This window comes from Phoca vitulina, unplaced genomic scaffold (genome assembly GCF_004348235.1).
Source record: "Phoca vitulina isolate PV1807 unplaced genomic scaffold, GSC_HSeal_1.0 scaffold27, whole genome shotgun sequence".
Lineage (NCBI taxonomy): Eukaryota > Metazoa > Chordata > Mammalia > Carnivora > Phocidae > Phoca > Phoca vitulina.
In genome coordinates this window covers 381,679-407,810 of record NW_022589730.1, presented here as the reverse complement: position 1 = coordinate 407,810, position 26,132 = coordinate 381,679, and the positions used below count along the sequence as shown (strand labels likewise).

The window sequence follows — 26,132 nt, the reverse complement described above, 5'->3', positions numbered from 1 at the left end:
ACGTCTAACCTAAATCTTTTGCTGCACTTTGATGTGACTGTTAGCATTGCTGGGAGCTTCACTTGTGATTCTGTTTTTCTTTCAACGCCCGCATCTTAGTGGTGTTTGGGGAGTGAGAAAGCAGGAGCTATGAACTTAGAGAACAAAACCCAAACCCGCCACAGTAGTTTTAGAAGCACACTTTCACTAGGACACCCCACGGATGGACAAAGAGCTGAGCAGGTCAAAGTGTACTGCATACATGAATGAATAATGGACACATCAGTGTAAACGTATTTTAAAAAGATTAATCTGTCCCATTTGGTCAAGGCCAGTGTGGTACATTCTGACAGATTGCCGTGAACAGAAATATGACACAGCAGATCCGCACATAGCCGAGCTGAGTCCTGGGGCCACACTGTGAGCAGCATGCACCAGGCTCTATCCAAAGGCCGTCGGTGACTGCTGGTGATGTTAGACTGAGCGGCCCGGGAAGAGAAAGGAAAGCCTTAGTGACCCACAGCAGATGGTCAAGAGTGGGAACGCTCAGCACAGAAAGTAACATCATGAGAGTTATGTTTCATTGGTGTAGTTTTTTTCAGGGTTTTGTTTTTTGGCTGTTATTCTCCAGCTTTTTTTAAGTGAAAAATCTCAAACATACACAAAAGTTGAAAGAGTAGTTTAGTGAAAACCTGGCCATCTGTACGTACGTGTGTGTGTGTGTTCACATATATATGAATAATGATCCATCTTGCAAGTAGCTTACAGAGATCAAGACATTTTGCCCCTGAATAGCTAAGTATGAATCTCCTAAAAAATAAGGTGATTCACTTCCGTAACCACAATACCATGTAACGCTGAAGAAAATTAACAATAATGGATGTATCATGTCCAAATGCAGATTTCCCCAATTGTCGCAAAACTGTCTTCTGTAGATGTTTTGGATAAAATTAATCAGGTTTCCACACTTCATTGTTTGGTTGTCTCAAGCTCTTTGACTCCTGATTCTAGAACATTCCTCCCACGTTTCGATTTCCCGCGTCATTGACTCTGTGAAGAATCCAAGCAGTTGTTCCGCAGAATGGCCTTTGCTCACGTTTGTGTGTGGTGTTTCTCACCCCCGCCCCGTATCCTCTGGACACGTGGACGTGGGTCTCCCTGTCACTCAGGGCGGAGCCCGATGGCTGTGTCAGCCACTGCACACTGCGTCATGTTAGAGGCCCATAATGTCAGCGTGGCCATGCCAAATTGTGCGACTGGATTCAGGGGTGAACCCAAAATGTACCCATTGTAAGGCCACACTCGCCCTCACGATGTCTGGGTGGCCGGTGCAGGGCACATGCCCGTCCCCCCGGGGTGGCAAAGGTTTATCTCTCCTCCATACTTCTCTCTTTTATTACCACATCTCTACAGACTCATGGGCCTCTGGTTACTTGTGTTTCACAATAAGCTGAGTCGTTACGTATCCACTCTTGGCATCTGCCGGTAGGACCCTTCCCCGTGTGCCTCTTCACCTGTGACTGCCTCTCTGCTTACGGTCACAAAGCACTGGATCTCACCCCGGATTCTGCCTGCCTCACCTTGGGAATCGGCACTTCCTGGGAGATTCAGCTCAAGCGGGAAGGACCCATCCCTGATGGCTAAGAGCATTTTTAGTAAAAAGAGAAGGTATTTAGCTGTACGATCTTATGAGCTATGTTGGATGTGTTCATTCTATTCTGAGCAGCTGCAACAGAAGGTTTAAATAAGATCCAGAGTCCCGTAACATCATGCCCCAAATTTCCAGGCTTCAGTGGAAAATCAGTCCAAGAGCCAGGACGATTCAAACCCAATGAAGGACATGCAGTAGACACACACCAACATCGAGACGGCAGACACGTCAGAATTATTTAAGCAGCCGGTGTAAGAACATTCAAAGAGCAATTACAAACAAGCTTGATGCGAACAAGAAAATAAAGCCTTAGCAAAGAAACAGAGTCCCAGCGAAGGAAGAGAAGATATAAAGGAGAAGAAACTAGAGATTTTAGAACTGAAAAATACAATAAATGATATGAGAAACTCAATGGATGGATTCACGTGCCAATGGGAAGGATGGATGAGAGCATCCGTGGATGACAAGGCTGACCCGTCTGGAGAGCAGAGAGAAAACAGACTGAAAATAACACAGACAGAGGCTCAGGGACTGTGGTGCCAGAACAAGATCCAACATTCATGTCACCTGAGTCCTGGAAGGGGGAGCACAGTGGGGCTGAAAGTTCTTGGAGAAATAATGACTTAAAAATCAGTAAAAGATACAAGCCTACAGATTGAAGAGCTGAATGAATTCTAAACAGTACAAACAGTACAACTCCACACCAAGACATGTCGTGGTCAAATTTCTGAAAAGTAAGGGGAAATTAAAAATCTGGAAAGCAGGTAGAGAGAAAAGGCACCTTACCTGGGGGAGACAATTCAAATAGCAGGAAATCTCTCATCAGAAGCCATGAGGCCAGGGGAAGTGAGACAACATTTTTCAAGTGCTAAGTTTAGGACAAGAAGTATCAGCTTAGAATCTTACATTCAGCAAAAATACCCTTCAGGAATGAGGTGAAATCAAGATATTCTCAGAATACACTGGCTAAGAGAATTTGTCACCAGCAGATTGGAAGTTCTCTGAGGAGGAAGAGGGGCTGAGGAGCCTCCGGAAGGAAGAGCTTGGTAAACAAACGCGGGGAAAACACAACCTGCTTGCTGTTCCTCTGGAGCTTCCTGAGTGATGTTTGATGGTGGGAGTGAAAACTGTCACGCTTGCTGATGTGCTTACAAAGGCTCGTAGAGGAATGATTCAGGACAGTTACAGATCGGGCGTGGTATAGGTGTGTAAGGACAGTTAGGGATCCGTGCTTCACACAAGCTGGTAGAAGAACACCACGGTAGACTGACAAGTTGCGTATACCTAATGTAGTGTCCAAAACAGCCAGTAAAACACTCAGAAACACTGCCTTGAGTCCACAGAGCATTCTAAAATATATGCAAGTCATCCACAGAAATGAAGAACAGAAAACAAAAAATAAAGTGGGACATTTTATTAAAAATTACATTATTACATTAATCATCAATAATTCCTTAAGCATAGGGGCGCCTGGGTGGCTCAGTCAGTTAAGCATCCATCCGACTCTTGATTTCGGCTCAGGTCATGATCTCAGCCCCAAGTCGGGCTCCACACTCAGTGGGGTGTCTGCTTCTCTCCCTCTTCCTCTCCCTTTGCCCCTCCCCCTGTGCACATGCTCCCCCCAAAATAAATAAATAAATCTTTAAAAAAATAATTACATTAAGCATAAATGGTACAAGAGCACCTGGCTGGCTCAGTCAGTGGAGCTGATGACTCTTGATCTCAGGGTCGTGAGTTCAAGACCCACGTTGGGTGTAGAGCTTCTTAATTAAAAAAAAAAAAAAAACAAGCTGTTTAAACCATTTTTTTTTTTAAAGCATAAATGGTATAAAGAAAACAAATACCAATTAAAAGGCAGAGAGAGATTAACAGACTGGATGGAAAAACAGGACCCAACTGTATGTTGTCTACAAGAAAGCCACTTCAATATAATGACCTAAGCAGGTTGACAACGGAAGGCTATGACGTGCAAACATCAGTCAAAGGGAAGGCGAATTGGCCGTGTTTTGTATTTGATAAGGTGGACAAGGGGCAGACACGACGGCCAGGACAGAGAGGGGCACTCTAGAGGCTGAGACTCGAGCCTGGGAGACATGGCCATGCTGGTGTGTACAAGGAGCTGCCGAGGGGTGGCTGTGACCAGCTGGAAGCAGGTTTGCGGTGAGCACAGTTTCTCTGAAAAGCCCAGGGAGGTGGGTTTTGTAAATAAAGAGAAATTTATTCTGGAACATACGTGGAGAGGCAAAGGGACTAGAATCAGTAAAGGCTGTCTTGGAAAGAATGAAGGAGAGGAGCCCAGGTCCAGGTCTGGAGACACGCTGCACGCTGTCGTGGCCGGACTGAGTGCACACTCTGCGGGACGGAACAGAAAACCCACAGAGGAGACACACAAACAGGCCCAACTGGGTTTTTTTTTTTTCTTTTTCTTTTTCTTTTTTTTTAAGATTGATTTATTTAAGAGAGAGAGCGAGAGCATGAACAGGAGGGGCAGAGGGAGAGAGAGCACGAAGCTGAACAGAGAGCCAGTCCTGGAAGGCTACCTAACAGTCCATCTATATTCCACTCCTGGGTTTTTGGTTTTTTTAAGTTTATTTACTTATTTATTTAAGTAATCTCTACACCCAGTCTGGGGCTCGAACTCATAACCCCGAGATCAAGAATCACAGGCTCCTCCAACTGAGCCAGCCAGGCGCCCCCACCACACTCCTGGGTTTGACCAGAGGACGGGGAGGGGGATGCTGGTGTTTACCGGGGGTTACAGAGGGGACAGGAAGGAGGTGGGCACCTGGGGGCCCCTGGGGTGGTGGCGGTTCTGTCTGTGTCACCCCACGTCCTGGCGGCGAGACTGGGCTCCAGGTTTGCAAGATGCTACCGCGGGCAAACCAGGGGAAGGGCACACGGGATCTCTGCAAGCTTAAAATTAAAAGCTTAATTTAGGGGCGCCTCGGTGGCTCAGCCGGGTAGGCGTCTGCCTTCAGCCCAGGTCATGATCCCAAGGTCCTGGGACTGAGCCCCGTGTTGGGCTCCCTGCTCAGCGGGAAGCCTGCTTCTCCCTCTCCCTCTGCCTGCTTGTGCTCCCTCTCTGTCAAATAATAAATAAATAAAATATTTTTTTAAGTTTAATTTAGAAAGTCTTTGAAGCAGTGTAGACCTTGCTTCATACACAGCACATCTGGTGCAAACAGACACGAGTCTGCTGTATGCACCTGCTTTGTGGTGAGAGTTACTACTTACCAAATTTCTGTGTCTGACCATAATCATAACTGGAAAATAATCGTCAATTTTTCTGTCAACAACTTGGCTAAAAATAGGTCTAATCAGCAAGTTTTCAGTCCTGTTCATATATACACTTTAGAAGCCTCTTGTAACTTGTGTTGCTTTGACATACAGAAAATAAACACATTTCAAAATAAAATAATTGAACACATATGAGTTTAAAAAATCAGGGAGTCCTGGGTGGCTCAGTCGGTGAAGCGTCTGCCTTCGACTCAGGTCATGTCCCGGGGTCCTGGGATCGAGCCCTGCAAAGGGCTCTGTGTTCAGCGGGAAGCCTGCTTCTCCCTCTGCTCCTCCCCCTGCTCGTGCTCACTCTGATTCTTCCCCAAATAAAGCCTTTTTAAAAGATCAGAAAGGAGGGGCGCCTGGGTGGCTCAGTCGTTAAGCGTCTGCCTTCGGCTCAGGTCATGATCCCAGGGTCCTGGGATCGAGCCCCACATCGGGCTCCCTGCTCCGTGGGAAGCCTGCTTCTCCCTCTCCCACTCCCCCTGCTTGTGTTCCCTCTCTCGCTGTGTCTCTCTCTGTCAAATAAATAAATAAAATCTTTAAAAAAAAAAAAAAAAGATCAGAAAGGAATTATAAGAATAATCCTAATAAGTACTAATTTTTAAGACTATGAAAATCTCCTAAAATTCATGTTTTATTTAAAATTATTTACCTTTGGCTCTTGGTTTTTAACTGGTAGGTGATCCTTATCGTAACTCATGTGGCGTTTGTCTTGTAGGACAGTGAGAACCTAAAACAGCGCACCTCCTCACCCGGTGTCAGCCTGTGAGCTCTCGCGTCCGGAAGCGAGGGGGCTCGCTCGGTCCCACGCCAGCCAGCTGGTGGAAGGGGAGAGCATCTTGTTGAGACCACGTTTCCCTGGTGTCCCAGGGCCTGGTCCACGCATCTGCTCTTGTGGACACGGGTCATCTCGGAGGTTAAGTGTTTCAACCACAGAGCAGAGTTTGCTCCTGGGAGAAGACCAGACACGCGGTGTGTGTGTGTGGGGGGGGGGGGCTGCTGGACAGATGCTCCATGGACAGACGTCCTGGCCACAGTGGCTGGTGGTAAGGAGAGGGGGGAGCCCACTCCGCAAAGACACCCGAACCAAAACTGAGGCAGGAACAACCGTCAGAGCCTGTGATTGCTGCATTAATTATTTTGCAACATCTGTAGTGTGAAAACATTTTTAGATCCTGGAGCAACAGCTGTGAATCGGAGACCAAACCGCTCTGAGCTTCCTCCTGGCCAGGACGCCCGCCCCTGTCTCCTGTACCGCGTGGCACAGACGCCCTGGCAGCCTCGCGATGTCCGCCAGCCTCCGGGGGGATGTCTGGCTTTATCGTGTCTCCCCTCGTGGGGCTGCTTGAATGAGCTGGTTTGAGCCTGGTCTCGCCCTCGGCACCGCTGACGGGAGGGTGCGCGTCCCGGGCCCCGGAGCGCGATGGGCAGCCCCCACCTCCGCCTGTCGGTGCCCTTGGTGACCTCCCGAAACCGCCAGCAGACGGTGCCCCGTGTCCCCTGGTGGGAGCCCTGGTCTGGAAAACCGGCCGCGGTTTCCTGGAGCCGCTCTGTGGAGGCCTGGCGGGGCGCGTGGAGACTAACAGGCCGCGGGGAAGGCGTCCTTAGTGTAAGCGAGTGTCCCCACATGGGCACCCCCAGAAGCTCTGAGTGATTTCAGTGCAGAACTGAATGTCGCATGTCCCAGCAACTGCTCTTTATTACGTTTCCCAAAAAGCTTCCCAAAAAGCCTCTGCGACACCGGGGTGACCTCCCTCTGTTCTCACACATCCGCATGCGGGAAAACCCCGCGGACCCCACTCAGAAGCACTTCCTCAGCTCTGGTCCGCCCTCAGCCTCCATTCCTTTATCCAAAACTCATTGTTCCCGAGCACCTACCAAGCACAGGTGGTGTTCTGGGCATTCGGGACACGGTGGTAATGCAAGGACACCACCCTGCCCTCCTGGCGCCCCTGTTAACGGAGCCCCCTCCGGCTCACGGACAGGTGTCCCTCCCTGGCCGCCCGCTCCCCGCATCGGGGTCCAGCCAGGGGCGGGGACCGCATGCAGCCAGATGGGCCTGCGGGTCTGCGGTGCTCACGGCAGCTCCGAGGTGCCCCCAGGCCCTGCCGGCCCCAGCGTGTGGGTCACCGCGGCAACACACAGCAGCTGGCTTCTCTCCAGCCCAGCGTGGACAGCCTGTCTGCGCTGCGTGCCTCACGCCCGGGGCCTCAGCTCGGGGGCTGCAAGGGCCGGGCTGGAACCCCCAAGGGCTCGCTTGCTCGCCCGACAGGTGGTTGATGCCGGCTGGAGCCTGAAGCCACACGTCGCTCCCTGTGTCATCCTGGTTCCTCACAGCGTGGCACCGGGGCCCCACGGTGAGGTCCTGACAGGGCGGGAGCCGGTGGAGGCCTGTCCTCAGAAACCACGCAGCACGCCACCTGCCACGGCGCCTCGCTGGACGGAGCGTGCTCCTGCCTCCGAGCTCCGTCCAGGATGCTGTCCCCAGCAGGACACCTGCCCTACTAAGAACAGGTACTACACTGATCCTGGCCAGAAGGCCCAGAAACAGGGCAGTGCACCTTCAGGAACACACCGTGTGCATCAACGTGGGCCGAGGACTCACGTGCCAGCACTGTCCTAGGCGTTCACACGACTTCTTCGGTCCTTTCGAGGAAGCTGCTGTTGTACTGTTACTGGTTCCGTTTACGGGTGTGGGATCTGTGTCGTCCGTGGGGTCGCACGGCTCTCGAGTGCCGGAGCTCGGTGTCAGTCCGCAGTGGGGCTGGAGCTGAGGGGATTACGAGTCCCCATGGCTGCCACCAAACAGACTGTCTGCTCCTCAGCAACATGACTCACAGAGGAAGCATCCTCCCTTCTCAGGGGGGTGAGGCCAGTGCCGTGAATGTCCTGCCGCTCAGCGGGACGTTGGTCTGAACTCTTCACTCCCTAAGGAACATCTTGTATCCAACGTAATCTCTGCTCTATTTCTGTGATCCTAAATCACACCAGGAGCCTGAGCACGGTCCGGACGTGCTGAGTCCCCCCTGAGATGCAGACTTAATGCAGAGGACGTGTCCACACAGCGAGGCGCTCACTCGGCAGGTCCCCGAAAGAGCGTGTGCGGCCCAGGTGGCAGGCTGCTGTGTCCCTGACGGGGCCGCGGCCGCCCCGATCCTCCGGCACCCGCGAGGGGTCCGCGAGCCAGGTGGGCTATGGCACGTCAGAGCCGGACTGCCATCTTGCTGGTGGGGACGCTTGACGTAAGGAGGACGGAGCTTCTCGTGGAACCCCAGCCGATCGGTGGCAGGGCCGCAGGTGAAGTCCAGGCCTGCTGCCCCTGACGTGGTCCTTCTGGGCCTCAGGTTCAGGACTCAGGCTTCTGCCTTACTCGGACCCTTGCCATTGCTTCTGGGGAAATCACGTGGGCCGTGTTCTTGGGCCCCCCGACCAGTTCAGCCAGAAACCTCCCATGTGCCGGGCCATGGGCTGGACCACATGCCAGCCACACTCACGCCAGCCTAGCCGCCATTCAGGGGGCAGGTGACATGTGGGGCAAATAGGCTGCGAATGTCTGGGGCAGGTCTGAGGCTCAGTCATCACTAGCATGTCCCTTCAGCGATGCTCCGGGGACCGTGTTGGGGTGTTTGATATGTCAATGGGCACAAGAGATGGCAGCCATACCCTCGTGGAGCTTCTGTTCCAGCAGAGCAGAAGGGAAACCAACAGTAGATAAAACAGGTGAGCAAACTGCCTGCTTCTCCGGGAGCAAAGTGCTAGGACAAAAGGAAGCTCTCGGCAGGTTGGAGGCCAGGGACGGACGGGGTGTAGGGTGAGCTGAGGGACGGGGGCAGAGCTCAAGGGGAGGTAGGATTTGAACAGGGACTGTAGCTGTGGCACTGGGCAGGTGCCCAGGGCAGAGGAACAGCCCCAGGGAGGCGAGGGGCAGGAGGACGATGGGAAGGACGCCACACCAGCCGCGTGAGCACTGTGTGGGCCGGACCTTCGTCCGTGGGAACGGGCACCAGGGGAGCTTGGGTTGGAGGGATGGCTGGAAGGCCTCAGGAGCCCCCCTGGCTGCCGTGCTGGGCATAGAGGACAGGTTGGAAATCTGTCCGGAGCAGGTGGTGGCTCAGACCAGAGGCATTCAGTGGCTGAATGCTGCCGCCCATCAACACAAGTGAGGAATTCCCCAAAACATCAGACGTGGGGTGTCAGCAGCCTGTGATCAGCCTCGAGGGACTCTTGCAGAAGGTCTTGGGATTGGGACCACAGGCTGGCTTGAAGCTGCCGCCGGCCTGTGCTGATGGGCGAGGCGGTCGGGGACAAACGTGCATTCATTCCCTTCTGGGCCCACACGTGGCGTTCCTTCCCGCGGGACGGACCGCTCAAGGGGAAGCCGGCCTCACTGTGAGCCTCCTGACAAATGGGGGGTCTGGGTGTCCTCTTCTTCCAGCGCCCGACCTTGCATGTCTAGTCCTATAGAATGCCGTAAGAGGAGGAGCACGGACCTCCTTCCACTAGAATCTGTGAGCTGGGCATAGTGACTGAATGGCCAGGCTGGCTTTGACGCCCCACTTTGAAGTCAGTCTTGGGAGTGTGTGCGTGTTACCAATGTGAGCTGAAGGTCGAGGGTGCTGGGGGTTGGTGTTACATCACAGAACATTGCACCAGGTGTCAGTCACGGTGTGGTGAACCGTCCCTGGCCAGGCACCTCCCGAGTCCCACCACTGAGCATCCACAGCAGCGCCCACCCTCTTGGGACTCATCTCAGAGGCTGGCCTCCATTGTCCTGTGGTCCCAAATGGGCTAGCCGGGAGCCCCTTAATATGCTTTCCTAAATACCCTTGGATTGTAAAGTGAAGAAATAAAGGTCTTACACGTCCCACAACACACAAAAAATGCCAGGAAAACGCTCTCCGGTGTCAGAAGCACAGTCTTCTCAAATTCTGAGAAGGAGTCAAATTTCTGTCCCCTCGAGGAACACCGGTGGAAGACTCGGGAATGGACAGGCTCTCTGGGGCTGCAAGGAACCTGGAGGTGTCCCCTCGCCAAGCAGCCCCGAGCGACAGGTGTGGCCCTGAGGAGTGCAAGCACAGCCTAGCTGTCCTCATGCAGCTACACAAGGGATGGTCTACCCCCCATGGCGTGTCAAGCCCCTGTGGACACAGAAATGCCAAGACACAGAGAACGCTTAAATATACGGGACTCTTGCTCCCATCCCGATGGTGCTTTGGGGCACTATGGCTCTGCTTGCAGACTCCGCGTGCGATTTGCTTACAGCTCTGTGGGCTCCCACTTCACTGAAAGAACATCTGGCTGAGCCAAACCCCATCACAGGTTAGCTGATCTGGCAAAAAGACGAAGGCAAACAGGTTGGCAGGACTGCATTAGGTCCTGGGTGAGTCAGCAGGAATCAGAAGGGAAAGGTAAGTGCCAGAGTGGCCAGCACCCAGCTCCATCCCCCAGCTCCGCGATATACGTGGTTTGCAGTCTGCCAAGTGCAGCCAGCGGAACCTGCCTCTGAGGGTCAGTGCCCGTAAATGACAAGGATTCATGGAAGTCCCAGACCCAGCAGGCCCTCAGACGGTCACCCGAGCGGCTGTCACCATGCTCGGAACCCCCGCCCCAGCTCTTAGTGCCTCCTCAGTCAGGCTTCCTCTCCCTCCCCCACCCACACTGCGCCTCTGGGCCTGGCTTCTGTTAGCGTGGCCAGGAAAGGAGCTCGGGGACTCTCTGGGAGCCGTGCCCTTTGCACCAGCCGTCACGCCAGCCATCTCCAGATGAGCTGGGAAACAGACCGCTGGGGCATGAGCCTCTCCCACGGGGCCCTCCGCAGGACTCCACGTCTGCTCCCCTGGGGCAGGGTAACGTCCCTCTCCGTTAACTCTGGGTCCCCTGTCATTGTTCACAGCACCCTGTGCCTTCTGAAGAGAGTCCCAGTTTGGATGACAAACTACATGGGGGAGGAAGGTGATCGGCAGGGCAGAAGTTGGCATTGTGAGGTTCACAGAGACCATATCATAAAAGAGCAGTAATTCCTATGAAAGACCCAGTCAAGCAGCCCAAGATAGCGGCTTTAAATCCCTTTTCTTTCTACAAGAAGCAGAAGGTTCCATTCTTGAATCTAAGAGCCTGGTGCATAGGAGGTGTTGAATGATCGTTAGTTACAGGGATGAATGCATGCATGCATGAAACCACTGATAACGTTCTCTTTTAGACGCTTTTCCCTGCATCTTCCTGTTTCTTTAAAGTTCCAGGAACCGTGTGCTCCACACACAGAGCTGGCCTCACACTCCCCAGATGTTTGAGCTCAGTTCCTCCAGGGCAGAGTGGAGGAAGGGACGCAGAAGCAAGTAGCTAACTTGGGAAGCAACTCCAGGAATGCGTCTGGAGTGACCAGGAAGGGAATGCAGGGTGAGTCAGCCAGTGAGGCCCCTCACAGGACTAGAGAGCTCTGGGGTCTCTCACCCCAGCTTCTCAGCCCTGGTGAGAGCTGCCCCTGCGGACACTGAGTCTCAAGCATCTTCGGTCTGTGCTGGGCAGGCAGGGCAGGCCCTGGTGGCCAGAGAAACCCAGGCAAAGAGACCCAGGTGCTGGCAGCTAGGAGTCCACCCAGGGTGTGCACAGGCCCGGGGGGGATGTGGGGCCCAGAGAGACTTGGGGACCAGGGGACATGGGTCCAGGGAGACCCAGGGACCAGGAAGACATGGGTCCAGGGGGCTGTGGGGCCCAGGGGTACTCTGTTTCTTGTTCCGCTCCTCCTGGCCTCTTTGGGGAGGTCTTTTTTCCCCTGGTGTTTTATTTCATTCTTTCATGTCTTTATGTATGTTTGAAACTTCTATTACCTAAAGTTCCTAGGAGCCTACTCTTATTATTCATGTGCGTGCTGATATTTGCTCATGTGGGTTGTTGCCCTGTGTGTTTTAGAATTTTGTTTTGTAAATTCATCTTCGTTGAGGTTTCATCTGTGGGAATCCCGTGAGGCTGGACGTGAGAGTCAGTCTCTGTAGGCCAGTGGCACTGTTGATATTTGGGCCGCTTTCCAGCCCTTGGTTCTGGGGATGTCCTGTGCACTGCAGGGGTCAGCAGCACCCATCTCTCTACCCGCGGTTGTCAGTCACAGCAGTGAACAACGGCTCCAGGCTTCGCCAAATGCCCCCCGCGGCCGGTTGAGAACCACCGCTCTAGACGGAGTGTGTGTGGCCCTAACACAGGCCACAGGGACAGCACCCACCAAGACTGTCTTCTGTGAGGGACCATTTCTTAGCTTTGAGTTTCACAGACCAAAATTCCAACGTCAAAAACCACTGTGAGGGTGGGCTTTGAGATCCATGCTTTTATTTTTCTCCTAGAGCCAGGCAAAGAAATCTCATGATCTTCCTATACCGGCAGCTGGTTTTTTTCTATCTTTTTCCTGAGGGCGTAGCCTAGCAAAGGCCCCGGGAGGTCACACCCTCAGCTGCTGTCACGGTTAAACCAACCTACTGTCTATCAAAAGTGAACGAGTCTGACGGAGCCCACACCCCTGACAATAGAGGGATCAGACTTCTTCATCTGTCCCCGTTCGCCACCTTGTGGTGATCTGACAGGTCTCTTTGCTATTATGAACGAAGCTGAATATCTTGTCATATGCTTGAAGGCTATTTTTTCCTTTCCTGTAAGCTTTGTGACTTTTGCCCATTTTTCTATTGAGCTGTAAGTCCTCTTAAAATCAGCAGCCCTTAGATGTCTGTTGTGTTCCATGTTGGGAATGGGGGATGTGTTTAAGGTGCTTGGAAGTGACAGTGTGGTCTCTTAAGTCAGCAAGAAGTTGACTTTAGAACACTTTTAAAGTGAGGGATGATTTATAGTTATATTTCTAAATGTATATTCTGGAGGAAGAAAGCTGTTTGCAAAAGTTCCAGGGTCTAGCTGATTATGCAGTTCTTTTAATGATTATTCACCCACCTACAGAGAATTTGAAGCACACATTTGATTTAGCTACACAAGGAGTCCATCATCCTGTTCCACAAATTTAGTACATGACTCCAAGGGGGTGTGAAAGGGGGAGGGATCGAAGCCCTCTGCAGCCCAGCAGGCTTTCCCACATGTGTGTCATATAAGCTGGGTTTCTCTGTCCCTCGTGGTGAAACCTGACGCTTGTATTCCCGGCAGAAACTGCTGTCCCATCTTTGATTTCTGCAGTTCCAGGAGAGAGGGCGGCGTGTGGTGCTTCCCCTCTGGGGTGTGGCACCTTCTGAGCCTCCCCGGGAACTGCAGCCGCTGGTCCTCACCAGTCAGCCTTGCTCCAGGGACTCTGGGAGGCATCCCTGTGAGTGCCACACGCCGCCTCCACAAGGCTTCCTTTTGCTGCTTCCTGCTGTTTCAAGTTCAGATGTGTTACTACCCCATGAAGGGGGTTCAGTCTGTGAGCCTGGGGGGCTGCATGAGCTGGAACTCTCAGAGCCTTGAATCCTCAGAGTCTTCGATTTGAGGAAGCCGCAGGAAATCTTGGCAGCAAGTTTCCGTGACCTAAACGATGATTGCTTTCAAATAAGTGAGATCTCACTCCTTCAACACAACTTTCACATTTTCCCCAACTTTTTGCTTCTGAGAGGCCCCCCTGGCTGTCTTGGACCTTTCTGAGTGCCCTCCCGAGCACCGTCTTCTTTCTCATATAGACCTCACCTTGCATTGGAGGTGCTGGGCTGTCTCTGTCCCCCAAACTGGAATTCCAAGGAGCCATGTCCTCCGTGTCAAGTGTCTGACACACGGATGTTCACTCAGTGCTTACTGACTGCCGGCAGGAGTACACACAAGATTCAGCCTTGATCACTTTCTCCCTCCCATCCAGCAACCAGCTTGGCTTTCCAAAGTCCAAGTGCACACTGCCCCACAGCCTGATGAAAACTAATTCCCAGTCTTTCCCCCTTGACCTTTATTCGAGGAGCAGATGAGCCTGGCCGGGATCCCCGCGGGGCATCGCCAGGGCAGCTGCCCCTTGGCCACTGCCCTGGTCCCCGCGACGTGAACTGAGGCCAGGGCACCACCTAAGCGGGTCTGCGGGCGCTGAAGGGGTCGGCTCCGGGGGCCCCCTGTGGACGCGGGACAACCGGGCTCCTTCCCAGGCCGGTCCCCCGCGCGGCCTGACGCCTCTGTTCCCTTGCAGGCGCTGCGTCCTGAGCCCGGCCGGCCCGGCGGCCATGGTGCTGCGCCCCGAGCCCGCGGGCGGCCGGCGCGTCGTCATCATCAACGTGGGCGGCTGCAGGGTGCGCCTGGCCTGGGCGGCGCTGGCGCGCTGTCCCCTCGCGCGCCTCGAGCGCCTGCGGGCCTGCCGCGGCCGCGACGAGGTCCTGCGCGTGTGCGACGACTATGACGCGGGCCGCGACGAGTTCTTCTTCGACCGCAGCCCGTGCGCCTTCCGCGCCATCGTGGCGCTGCTGCGCGCCGACAAGCTGCGGCTGCTGCGCGGCCCGTGCGCGCTGGCCTTCCGCGACGAGCTGGCCTACTGGGGCATCGACGAGGCGCGCCTGGAGCGCTGCTGCCTCCGCCGTCTGCGCCGCCGCGAGGAGGAGGCGGCCGAGGCGCGCGCGGGGCCGCGGGGGAGCCCGGGGGACGCGCGGCCCGGCCGGCGCCTGCGGGACCTGCTGGACGACCCGCGCGCCGGACCCGCCGGCAAGCTCTTCGCCTGCGTGTCCGTCGCCTTCGTGGCTGCCACGGCGGTCGGCCTCTGCCTGAGCACCATGCCGGACATCCGCGCGGAGGAGGAGCGGGTGAGCGCGGGCGGCCCCGACGGGCTGGGGGATGGCGGTGGGGGGCGGGGCCGGGCGGGGGGTGGGCAGACTTGGGTGGGCCGGTGGGGGGGGGGTGCGGAGCTGGGCCTGGGGAGCGGCTGCTGGCTCCCCGCTGGGTTGGTTGTGGCCAGGACAGAGGCTGGGGACAGCGGGGGCCTGGAGGCAGCGAGGCCAAGGGAGAGCAAGCTGGGTGCCGGTCCCTGACGCCCTCCCCGATGGGCGCTGCCTGCAGGCGCTGGGCCCACCGTCCCCTGCCCTGGTCAAGAGCACCCAGAGTGCGCCTTCTCGAGGAGGCGCACACATCAGACCCGCGGCTGTGCACTGATGAGACCGTTGCAAGAACCCAGTGAGGCTGTCTCCCTCTGGCCAGCAGGCCCTCCCTGAACCTCTCTGGTAGTTCGGCCTTCAGAGCGTGGACCACTTGCAGCTAAACATTCAGTATCCTGAAGGTCTGGAGAGTTGTGAGCTTTAATCTCTAGTCCTGTGGTCTTGAACCAAGGGGACACGGCCTCACGTTCTTGCAGGACACTGGAGCCGGGCCAGGTGTCTGCTCGGGCAAACCCAGGGTTGACTCTGTTGAGGTGCTGGGCGCATTTCTAGCAAATGGTAGATTCTCTGCCCCTGTTTGGTCTGTGAGAATGCCAGCACATGTGGCTAGAAGTGCTGCCAGGTTCGGATGTTACCCAGCTCGTATCAGCCTTTATGCACTGAGCACACCGTGGAAAATCCAGGGATCATTCAGGAAAGGCCTGGAGTGTGTGCCGTCGGGGGCAGCAGGGCTGGAAGACAGAGGGTCCTGCGCTATTTGGAGGACAGAGTCGAGTATTGCCCTGCATTTCCTCCTTGGGTGGGGGAGCATAATCCCTCCACAGTTCCCTGCTCCCCCATTTCAGGGGCTGGGCCAAGGCTCCGGAACCCCTTCCTTGGGCAATGAGCTCGAGATCAAAGCCTCAGAGCCCTTCAGAGGTCAGGAGGTCAGCCCGGAGCACACGTGGGGGGGTCACCCCTCTTCGAGAGACACAGTGAAGAGCTGAAGGGAAGCGTCCTGCTGAAACATTAGCTATTAGCTGGCTGACCGAGAGCATGGCAACCCTGACTGCAGATTAAATTTAAATGTAAATTTTAGGAAATTGGTTCCCTTTGCCGTTGGGTGTCTGATTCCTGAGCTGTTCCTTCAAGGTGTCTTAACTTAGCTCAAGTTTCAGATTCTACTTCAAAAAGGTACTTGCTGTGTTTGGATTTTCTAAATGGCAATAACTCCGGGCAGTACGCAGGAGGGGAATCATGTACATAAGCATCAGGACACCGGAGAAGTTAGGGTTGCCTCGATTCCTGACATCCTCTCAGGAGTCAAGCTGGCCATTGTGGAGTCCTCGGAGTGCCCACTGGCCCCCATGTTCATATTCATCAGCCCCCTCCTCCCCACTTCCCGAAACATCACTTCACACTGGCCAGGTACCGTCTCGTCCCGTCAGTTCTGGGATTACAGAGGAATAATCCCAGTGTCCATGAGCACATGGTGGAGGTATGTCTGTGTGCTGCCCATTGCCTGGTGAGAGACGCCTGTGGGGCGCTGAAGAGAGACTAAGGGTCGCTCATCAGCTTTTTAGGTAAAATATGCACAGAATTTACCAATATCTTAACCATTGTAAAGTGTGCTGTTGAGTGGTATTAAATACATTCACGTTGTGCAATTATCCCCACCATCCATATCCAGAACTTTTCATCTTCCCCAAACTGTAACTCTGTCCCCATTAAACATGATCCCCCGTCCCCAGCTCCGGGCACCCACCATCTACTTTCTGTCTTTATGATTGTGACTCCTTTAAGAACCTCACATAAGTGGAATCCTACCGTATTTATGTTTGGCCACTGACTTATTTCACTGAGCATAATGTCCTTAAGGTTCATCCATGTTGTAGCAGGTGCCAGAATTTCGTTCCTTTTTAAGTCTGAGTAGTATTTCATTGTTAAGTATATACCACATTTTGCTTATTTGTCCATCTATCTACGGACACTTGGGTTGCTAACACCTTTGGGCCGTGGTGCATAATGCTGCCATGAACTTTCATGTAAAAACACCTGCTTGAGTCCTTGCTCTCCATTATTTTGGGTAAACATCCAGGAGTAGACTTGCTGAATCGAATGGTAATTCTATGTTTACTTTTCCGGGAAACCTCCTTACTGTTTTCCGAAGTGGTCTCACCATTGACTCTTTCCAGGCACGAGGCAGACGGGGTGGAGGGTAGAGGGGAAGAGAGAAACTTGAGAGCCTTTTAGTATTTTCTTGTTGGGGTTTTTCCAGTAGAATTTAACTTGAAAGTCACAGGGCTAAAATATTTTCTGTATGTGATTTCTGATTTTTAAATAAGTGGCTAAAAGACTTCTTTTTAAAGTTTAAGTATCTTTCTGAAGGCTCCCAACTGAGTCCTCCGAGGTGTGGGTTGGCAGGCCGCGGGGCCGCTGGTTCTGACGCTCGTGGGCCTTCACAGTGACAAGCACACCTGCTTCTCCTACACCACACTCAGGTGGGCGTTCCAACTAAAGCACCCAGTGTCTTCTGGAGAAGCGTCTTGGGGGAGCAGGGTGTGTCCTGGAGAACCCGGAGGGAGCTCCTTCAGCTCCTTCGGTCAGCTGTCTGTTTCCTCTCTGGCAGTGCTGGTGTCCACAGTTACTTTTGTGTGTTGGCACAGAGAAGCGTGGAGGAGACAGACCATCCTTTTCCTCCAGTATTAAAAGGACTGGATGAGAAGGGCCGGCTGTGTGTGGTTCCTGGGGCTGGCCCATAGGATACCTCTGTGAGGGAGTGAGCGGGGTCCCAGGCCCTGGCCGAGCTGAAGGAAGCCCACGGCGGAAGCTGCTTCTTGGAGTTGTAGGACGAGCACCCCGTGAGGCTGAGGGTCTGGAGGTGCTGCCCGGGACACGTGGAGACTCCACGCTGCATTATCGCCAGGTGCACCTGGTTCTGCAGCTGTCCTAACACAGAATAGGTTCTGGTTTCCTGGTCTCCAGTCCCCTCGAGTGTCCCTTTGCTTACCCTGGGGCTCAGTCCACGGACGATGCGCACCCTCTTCTGGAACAAGCTGCTGCCCGCGCGAGCTAGTCACACCTGGACAGCCCGAGCCTGGAGCGCGGGGTGGGCGGGGCCTGGAGCGCGGGGTGGGCGGGGCCTGGAGCCTGTTCTCCAGGCAAACCAAACCTGAAGCCGGGCTCTGATGCCCAGGATCACAGGCACCACCTCACAACACAGTGAGGACCCTGGGCCAGGAGGTGTCCTTCCCCAGGCTTAGCTCTCCCACCGCACCCTGGGGGAGCTTAGAGGGGCTTCTCCCAGAAAGGCTGTAAGGGATGCACAGTCCCCTCCTTACTCATTCCTGCCTTGTGCTCTGTCCCTCTAAGATGAGGGCCGGGGAGGGGGCACCTGCAGGCCCCCGAGTGTCCAGATGGTGGTGCAGAGGACCCCAGTGTGTGCCCCACCTGACCCCCAGGGCTGTGAGTGCAGCCAGGGCCACAGGGACCCGAGGGCCCCTTTTCTGGCTCCTTCTGCGTGGGGCCCTGGGGCTGGAGCCGCCCTTAGGGCTGAGCCCAGGCCACGAAAACCTGTCATTCTGAGGGTGACAGTGTGCATGGTTAGGCCGATCGCAGGAGCCTTGGCCGGCAGGTGACTCCCACGGTAGCTCCATCATGGGTCACTGTGTTCCCTGTGTCTCCCACGTGTCTCCCACTGTGTTCCCTGTGCTCCCACGTGTCTCTCCACACAGTCCTGGCCCCGGGCCTGCTGAGACCCCGGGGAGGGCATGGTCCTCTTCCTTCCAGCCTTCCAGCCGTCTGGCGGTCAGGGCAGGCGAGCTCCCGGTCCGTGCTGTTCGGCCCTCCTCGGGGGCTCCTTCCTCTGCCTCCAGCTCTCAGGCCTCTCTCTCCCGAGGACACAGATGACATCGGGCCCCGATCCAGCACCGTCCCCAGGGGACCAGAAGCGCTGTTCTCCTGGGCTGGCCTGTGTGCTGTGCTCACAGTCACAGACTGAGCAATCCTAAGATGTCTCTTCCTTCAATGAGGAATCCCCCCTCCTGAGAGGGCATCTGGGCCCGAAAACCATGAAAAGTGGTAGCTCGGCGCCGTGGCGTCAGACCTGCGCCCTGCAGAGTCTCCAGGAAGGAACTGTGATCTCGCTCAGGAGGTGACGATCCATGTGTAAGGAGTGGAGACTGGGTCGGCAGGCGCGTGTGTCTGTAACTGGAAGACAGAGCCGCCCAGAACACTTGTGGAACACACTCCAATCCGAAATTATCTGTGGGCAGCCCACTTGCCATGTGTCTCCAACAGCTCCCTAGAACCTAACAAAGAGGCTGCTTCCCTGCTTCCGGGCATCTCAGGGCACACCCAGCTCCCTCCCCACTGCACCCTGTGTCCTCGCAGGCCCATGGCTGCCGGCTTCTTCACCCCCACCTGCAGGACCCACCCTGCCTGGTCCCAGAAGGCCTGCGCCTCATTGCTGGCTCCCCCAGGGCGCCCGCCGTGAGTGGGGCCCATCCCAGCACCTGGGCCATAGGTGTCTCGGTGGCATCCTGACCCCCAGATGTCCTCATGGCCAGGCCTTAGGGCAGTCTGCTCGGTGGTCCCAGCTTGTCGGCAGGGACAAATGTTACCAATGTAAACATCTATGGCCACAAAAAGGTACACTGAATTCTCTGATCGCCGAAAAGTACTTCCTAATCCAGAACACGCCCAGGGCACACCTCACTTTCCCTCGGCTCCTAGAAGAAATAACCGCAGGAATGATAACGCAGCAGTATCCCCCCGCTTTGTGGCCACACTGGAGGGGCTCCACGCAGCAGAGGAGTTGATGTTCTAGTGCCAGGTGCTCGGACGGAGCATGGGGTCTGTGCCCCCACGGAGTGAGGTGGGGTCACCGCCGTTTACAATGGAGACTCCAGGCCCCCGGCTGAGGTCATCTCCAAGCTCCTGCTCCATGGTGCTGTAGGAGCCCTGAGCCAGAGGCCATCTGTGGCCTTCACCTTCGGGGTTGCAGGAGGCTGTGGGAAGGGCAGGACAGCACGTCGCTACCCCTCCCCGCGCCACGTGGAGGCCCCATGTGAGCATGTACCCTAATTACTGCGGGATCCTCAGGACTCTCCTGTGGATCTGGAGTGAACGAGGCCCCCACAGCCACAAAGTGACGTGTCCCTGGGCCCCAGCTCACTCAAGGTGGCTGGGAGAGGCCACGGCCATGCCCGGATGTTGGCTGTTGTCAGACGTTGCAGGGAGACATCTGTTTGGTGATTCCATGCTTCGAGGAGAGGCCTCAGAACTGTTTGGAGGACGGGGGACAGGAAAGTTTATTCCAGCAAATAGCTGCTGGATTCCTTTTGTACGGCAGCCACTGGGGTGTTGTGGGGACGGTGCTGAGCGCCCGCCCGGCGGCTGGCAGTGGAGACAGGCCACGCACACGGGCTGTCAGAGGACAGGGTGTCTCGGGGAGGGTGCGCTTGTCAAAGCCGTGGCTTCCCCATACACTGGGCTGGTACTGGGCTCGGTCAGTTTTTCTCCTTAAAGCCCACATGATTGAATCACTATAGAATTAGTATAGTGATTGAATCACTGTAGAATTAGTTATAAATTTTGCTACTGTGATTTCAGCCTCGAATTCACTAGGCACGTTTTGGTAACAGCGTGGAGAGCTGGCGGCAGAGCCCCTGGGCGTATGGCCCACGACACAGGTGGAGTTTTGCCAGGTTCTCAGCGTAAAAGCTTCACTCTGTGAGCTGTGCTAGGGTTTTCCAGAGAAACAGAATCAGAACCAACGAAAGGGGAGCCTGTGTCTCCTCCTTCTTTCCTCCTGTTGGATAGAAATGTCTCCTGAGTCTGGCCCACCGCTGTATTTGGGGGGCACACAACAGGTCTGGCTCGCAGGCTCATAGCAGAGGGGACTTTGCCTCTGATGGATCACACCTGGGGTATCACCCACATCTCCTTCGTCAAGACGCAGCGAGACTTTGGCCTTGGACGTTAGAGCTGATGCTAGCATATGTGAGACTTTGGGGCTGTTGGAATGGATGTATTCTGCATGGGAGAAGGACAAGATTTGGGGTTGTCCCCCCAAATTCACATGTTGAAGCCAAGGTGAAGTTTTAGGAGGTCAGGCCTTGGGAGGTGATGAGGTCACAAGGGTGGCGCCCCCGTGATGGGATTAGTGTCCTTATAAAAGAGACCCAGAGGGTCCCCTCACCCCCTTCACTGAGAGGACTCAGGGAAAAGACGCTGTCTGTGAACCAGGAGGCAGATCCTCGCAACACACCGAATCTGCTGGCCCTTCATCGTGGACGTCAGGCCTCCAGAACTATGAGGAATAAATGTCTTGTTTTAGCCCCCACTCTGCGCTTGTTACAGTGGTCCTCATGGACAAAGCCAGCAGGTAGAGGGGTCCCCCTGGTCTGAGCACGGGGACTTGGGTTTTCCTCTTGAGCTCTTGGAGGAGCTTCTCCCGACCACGATGGCAGAAGAAAGCAGCGTTGGTGAGGGTCACGGCAACAGAGCCACTCAGCATCCAGGGTGGTCAGTGGGGGCTGCAGGCAGCCATACACGCTCAGCACACAGCCTCCACCCCCCGCAGGGGACAGATGGGCCTCCACGTGGAAACGTGGCTGCGCAGTGAGCAGCCTGGGTCCTCCACGTGGAAATGTGGCTGCGCAGTGAGCAGCCCGGGTCCTCCACGTGGAAACGTGGCTGCGCAGTGAGCAGCCCGGGTCCTGCGTGCCGTGGGCACATGCTGCTGCAGGGCTGGGATTGCTGTCCTGACCAGGCGGCCACAGGCCCAGGTGAAGCTTCGCTTGCTCTTTGCCGGAAGGAGGAAGGAGAGACAGAGCGGTCAGCAGCCAGACCTCACAGACCGCTGCGAGCTTTCCCGGGGCTGCAGGCATGCGGGGCAGAGAACGGCACAGGCAGTGCCCCCGAAAGAAAGAGAACGGGTTTGGTTGGTTTATTTTCCTGTTTACAAAGATCTGATCCAGTAATCAGCAAAATCCAGTGGCAAATTTTGTGCAGTGAGTCAAGCCTCTTCGGGGAGCCAGACATGCCTGCCCAGTTCAGGCTGTCGTTCTTGTTCACCTTCCTCTTCTGTAAGATGAGGATGGTCATTCTTCTAGGGCCACTAAGAACGGCCAGGTGGGACAGGTGCTCCGGGAATGCACTCACCCTGACGGGTTCCTCAGGGACGTGGCTGGTCCTCTCTCCCCATCCAGGCCCCAGGCTCCACCACCCCACCTGGAGCTGTGGTCCAAGGCCCCACGTCGGAGAGACCCTTTGGTGAGGCCCTTACAGGCTCTGGAAACAGCCAGGAGCACCAAGGGATGAACATAAAGCTCAGGACTTTCCCCCCTCCATTTCTGCACAAATTTGGCAGGAGAAAAAATGGGGGAGGGTGTATTTTGTCCTTCAGTCTGAAAAAAAAAAAAAGACTTGCACTCAAAATGCCTAGAATAGAGGCTACGAGATTCTTTTTTTAAGATCAGTTTTTAGAGCAGTTTCAGGTTCACAGAAAAATTGAAAGTCCAGAGATTTCCCGTAGACCCCTGCCCTGACACACACAGTCTCCGCCATCATCAGAGTGGTGCATTTGTCACTGTTGATGAACCTATGTGGACTCGTCATCATCAACCAGAGCCCACAACTGACATTAGGGCTCACTCTTGGTGGTGTACGTTCTGTGGGTTTGGACAAATGTGCAATGGCGTGTCTACCGTGATGGCACCTTACAGAGTGGCTTCATTGCCCTAAAAATCACGTGGTCCACCTATCCATCCCTCCCCCAGCTCCCAGCCACCATGGGTCTGCACCGTCTCCATGGTTCTGCCTTTCCCAGAACACCATGTGCTTGGGGTTCCAAGTGGTTGCTTCCGAGTTTGGGCAATTATGAATGACGCTGGTGTAATTACAGTGTGCAGGCTTTTGTGCAGATGTAAGTTTTTAGTTCATTTGGATAAATAATTAGGAGCATGATTGTGAGATCGAATGATAAGAGTACATTTGGTTTTGTAAAAAACCACAAACAGTCTTCAGAGTGGCTGCCCCATTTTGCATTCTCACTGCAATAGATAACAGTTTCTCTTGTTTCGCATCCTCTCCAGAATTGGGTGTTGTCAGTATTTTGGATTTTGGTCATTCCAGTAGGTGTGTCATGGGATCTCATTGCTTTAATTTGCATTTCCCTGAAGGGGCACCGGGTTGGCACAGCCGGTTGAGCGTCCGACTCTCAGTTTCCGCTCAAGGTCGTGGGATTGAGCCACAGGTTGGGCTCCAGGCTCAGCAGGGAGTCTGCTTGGGATTCTCTCTGCCTCTGCCCCTCCCCCCGCCCACATGCTCGCTCACTCGCTCTCTGTCTCTCAAGTAAATAAATCTTTTTTAAAAAGTAAATTTGCCTTTCCCTGATGACACGTAACTTGAAGCATCCTGTCCTCTGCTTTTTGCCATCTGCATATAGCTTCTGTGAGGTCATGGTCAAGCTCCCAGAGGTAAATCTGAGCATATGCTGGGGCCACCGTATGGCTGGACCCTCTGGAGCTTTAACTCTCAGACTTGTCCAAACCGAGCAACCAGCAATTTATCAATCACAGTTTGGGTTCTTCTGCCCCGGTGCTGGTTCCCGGGGCAGTTTGGAGTGTGGGCTCCCGTAGGCGGGGCTCCTGCATCCGTGGTCTCTCCGATCTTGGGGTCAGCAGTTTGCTGCATCGTCCTGTCTCACAGATTCGAGAAGAGCTGCTGATTTTTCAGTCTGTTCAGCTTTTGTTAGGATGGAGTGGTGACTTCCAAGCCCTTTGGTGCAGAACTGAGACCCTGTCCCAAGGTTCTTTTTGCCATCCTCTATCCAGGGGCATTGAAGGGACAAAACTGGGTATTTGTTAAGTTCTCAGATGCTGCATGCGGAGCAGGGCCCAGTGCCCAGCTCCTGTAGGACCTCCTTGAAACACTCCTGTCTGCTTTTTGAGCCCTGCTACCTCATCTCGTAAATGCAGATACTTCAAAGCTGTTGAGAATAAACTGAATAATTCATGTAATACTTTGGATGGTACTTTGCACACACAATTAAATAAATGGCAGCTCTTTTTACCTTTTTGTGCACGAGGAGGATGCTGATACTAGTGCAGGACATGCCAGACGGGGGGAGGCGGTCAGGAGGGCTGAGGGCAGAGGCCACGTGTGTTCTTCTCTGAAAGCTGGTTTCTGTAAACAGTCTACAGTGTGGCAGGGAGCACCAATCCAAAGAGGCCGTTAGAGTCAGATGCCAACCTTGTGTGGCAATCAGCAGGGACTGTGTTGCGCAGGATGTGGCCCCCACTTCTGCCTCCCCATGGAGTGCTCAGTGGGGTTGAGACCGCACAGTGGCCAGGAAAGCGCTGGGCAGGAGAAGCGTCCTCACCCTCCCTCCTAGCCCCTGGGGGGGCCCGTGGGACTGCTGGCAGCCCGGCATGCAGTTTGAGCAGGACCCTTCCAGCCTGCAGACGAGTGGCCGCCCCCCCACACACACACGTGCACACATGCATGCACACACGCACACACAGGCACGCACATGCACGCACACACGCATGCATGCACACACGCACACACGGGCACATGCACGCATGCACACACGCATGCACACACGCATGCATGCACACATGCATGCAGGCACACACGCACACACATGCAGGCACACACGCACACACAGGTACACGCACGCACACATGCATGCATGCACACATGCACACACGCATGCACACACACGTGCACACACGTGCACACACGCATGCATGCACACACAGGCACACGCACACACGCATGCATGCACACGCTCCCGCACACATACACATGCACACACATGCACACATATGCACACGCGTGCATGCACACACACACGCACACCCAGCAGCCCGAGAAGGCTCCGCCTGAGAGGGAGAAGGTGGGCTTCATTCTTCGCTTTATTGTGAGCACATACTGAAGGGGTCCGTCTGTCCCTTCTTTCCCCCTGCAGCCACCAGCATGCAAGCAGCTATGAGAATAGTGTTTATCAGAAATAAGTGGAAATAGATCTTTCCAGGTGTGTATAATCCCATTGCCTGCCCAGCATTTCCCTCATAGGATTGAACTATTTTGACTTACAAGCAGTATTTTTAAGGGACCTCAATTCATCCAAGCACAGATCCATCAGGCACCACCCTGACTGGGGGAAGAGACCTGAGAATTCAGATTTTAGGTTCCACTTAAGTCTGAAATATTCAGTCTGACGTGAAGGGATGTTTTTAATAATAAGACATTAACAACTCTAACTCAGCAAACTGGCTATTCCCAAACGAGCTTGTGCCATTTATGTTACCAAAAGTATTAATTTACCGGCACGTGTGAATAGTCTGGTAAGGGTTTGGAGTTAGGACATGGGCAGGAAATACATTGTGAAATCCGTACATTGGAGGGTCCTGGGCTCTCCTATGGGAGCAGGCGATGACCCACACCGGCTGGGCTCTGCAGGATTTCCAGGGAAGACTCACAGGGGTGGGAGACCTGCTGCTTTCTGAGCTGGCCTGGAAACGTCCATCTGGAGGAGGAAGCCGGGTGCTTCCCTGAGGACTGGTTTGTGGCCTCGGTGTGCTGCAGAGCTGGGGGAACGCAGCCGCCAAGCCTCAGGTCCTGTCCGGGGACGGGGTCTGCCCGATGCCTCCCCCACCTGCCTCCCGACAGGTGTCACCGCAGCCCTAGGTCCCTGAGCCCCCGCCCCTCTGCCCCCACCCAGCTCGGAGAACATGCCTGTCTTCAGAAGTGTCCTCCTGACCGTGAGCATAACACCTGCTCTTTACGGAGAGCAGGAGACGCCATCCTGCCTTGCCTCGTCGTGCCTCTCCGTGACATCGTAGAGCGTCGTGCCGTCTCCAGACGCAGCGCGGCATCTAACAGACGTGCTGGTTTCTAACTTGAAGTGTTCCGTCCTCGCACTTTGCCGTTCTTTGCTGCGGTGAGCCCCACCGGGTGGACACTCTCGCTCACGGACTCTTTCCTGGGGTACGCCCACCCAGCGCGCTGCGGCGTCACCGGGCCCCCTCCTGATGCCCAGAGGAGGCCGTGCCATCCACGTGAGCACATCACCGGCCATGTCCCCGGAAGAGTGGGCCGTGTCCTTGTAACAGTTTGCCTGACTCTTAAGAAAGCCGTCTCCTGGCTTTTGAAACTCAGTCAGTAGGAGGCGAACACCTTCTCACATCTTTACTTGCTGCTTATTCTTCTGAGGACTTTCTTCTTCGCCCCATTCACCGGGCTGTTGCCTTGCTCTTCATCTCTGTGCCTTACAGCTGGTTGCCCGGAGCGCTCACAGACGCTCCGCAGGAGGGGACCTGCTGCCAGCCCCCACCGCCTGAGGGTCCCAGCCGGGGCCTCCCCTGCCCGCTGCGTCCTCCCCTGCCCGCTGCATCCTCCCCTGCAGGCTGCATCCTCCCCCTGCC

The 26,132-nt window shown here is 54.9% G+C and overlaps 1 protein-coding gene across 6 annotated transcripts in view; it reads left to right on the top strand.

Moving 5' to 3' along the window:
* Positions 1–26,132, top strand: part of KCNG2 (potassium voltage-gated channel modifier subfamily G member 2) — a 75,153-nt gene that overhangs the window by 27,387 nt on the left and 21,634 nt on the right. For 5 of the 6 annotated variants that reach the window (XM_032422726.1, XM_032422723.1, XM_032422725.1 and 2 more), the window contains one exon: positions 14,043–14,646. In XM_032422726.1, coding sequence (XP_032278617.1) covers positions 14,077–14,646 — 570 coding nt within the window. In that variant the 5' untranslated portion in view covers positions 14,043–14,076. Of the gene's footprint in view, positions 1–11,145; positions 11,431–14,042; positions 14,647–26,132 lie in introns of those variants that run through there. The other variant, XR_004301610.1, reaches the window with a different exon arrangement.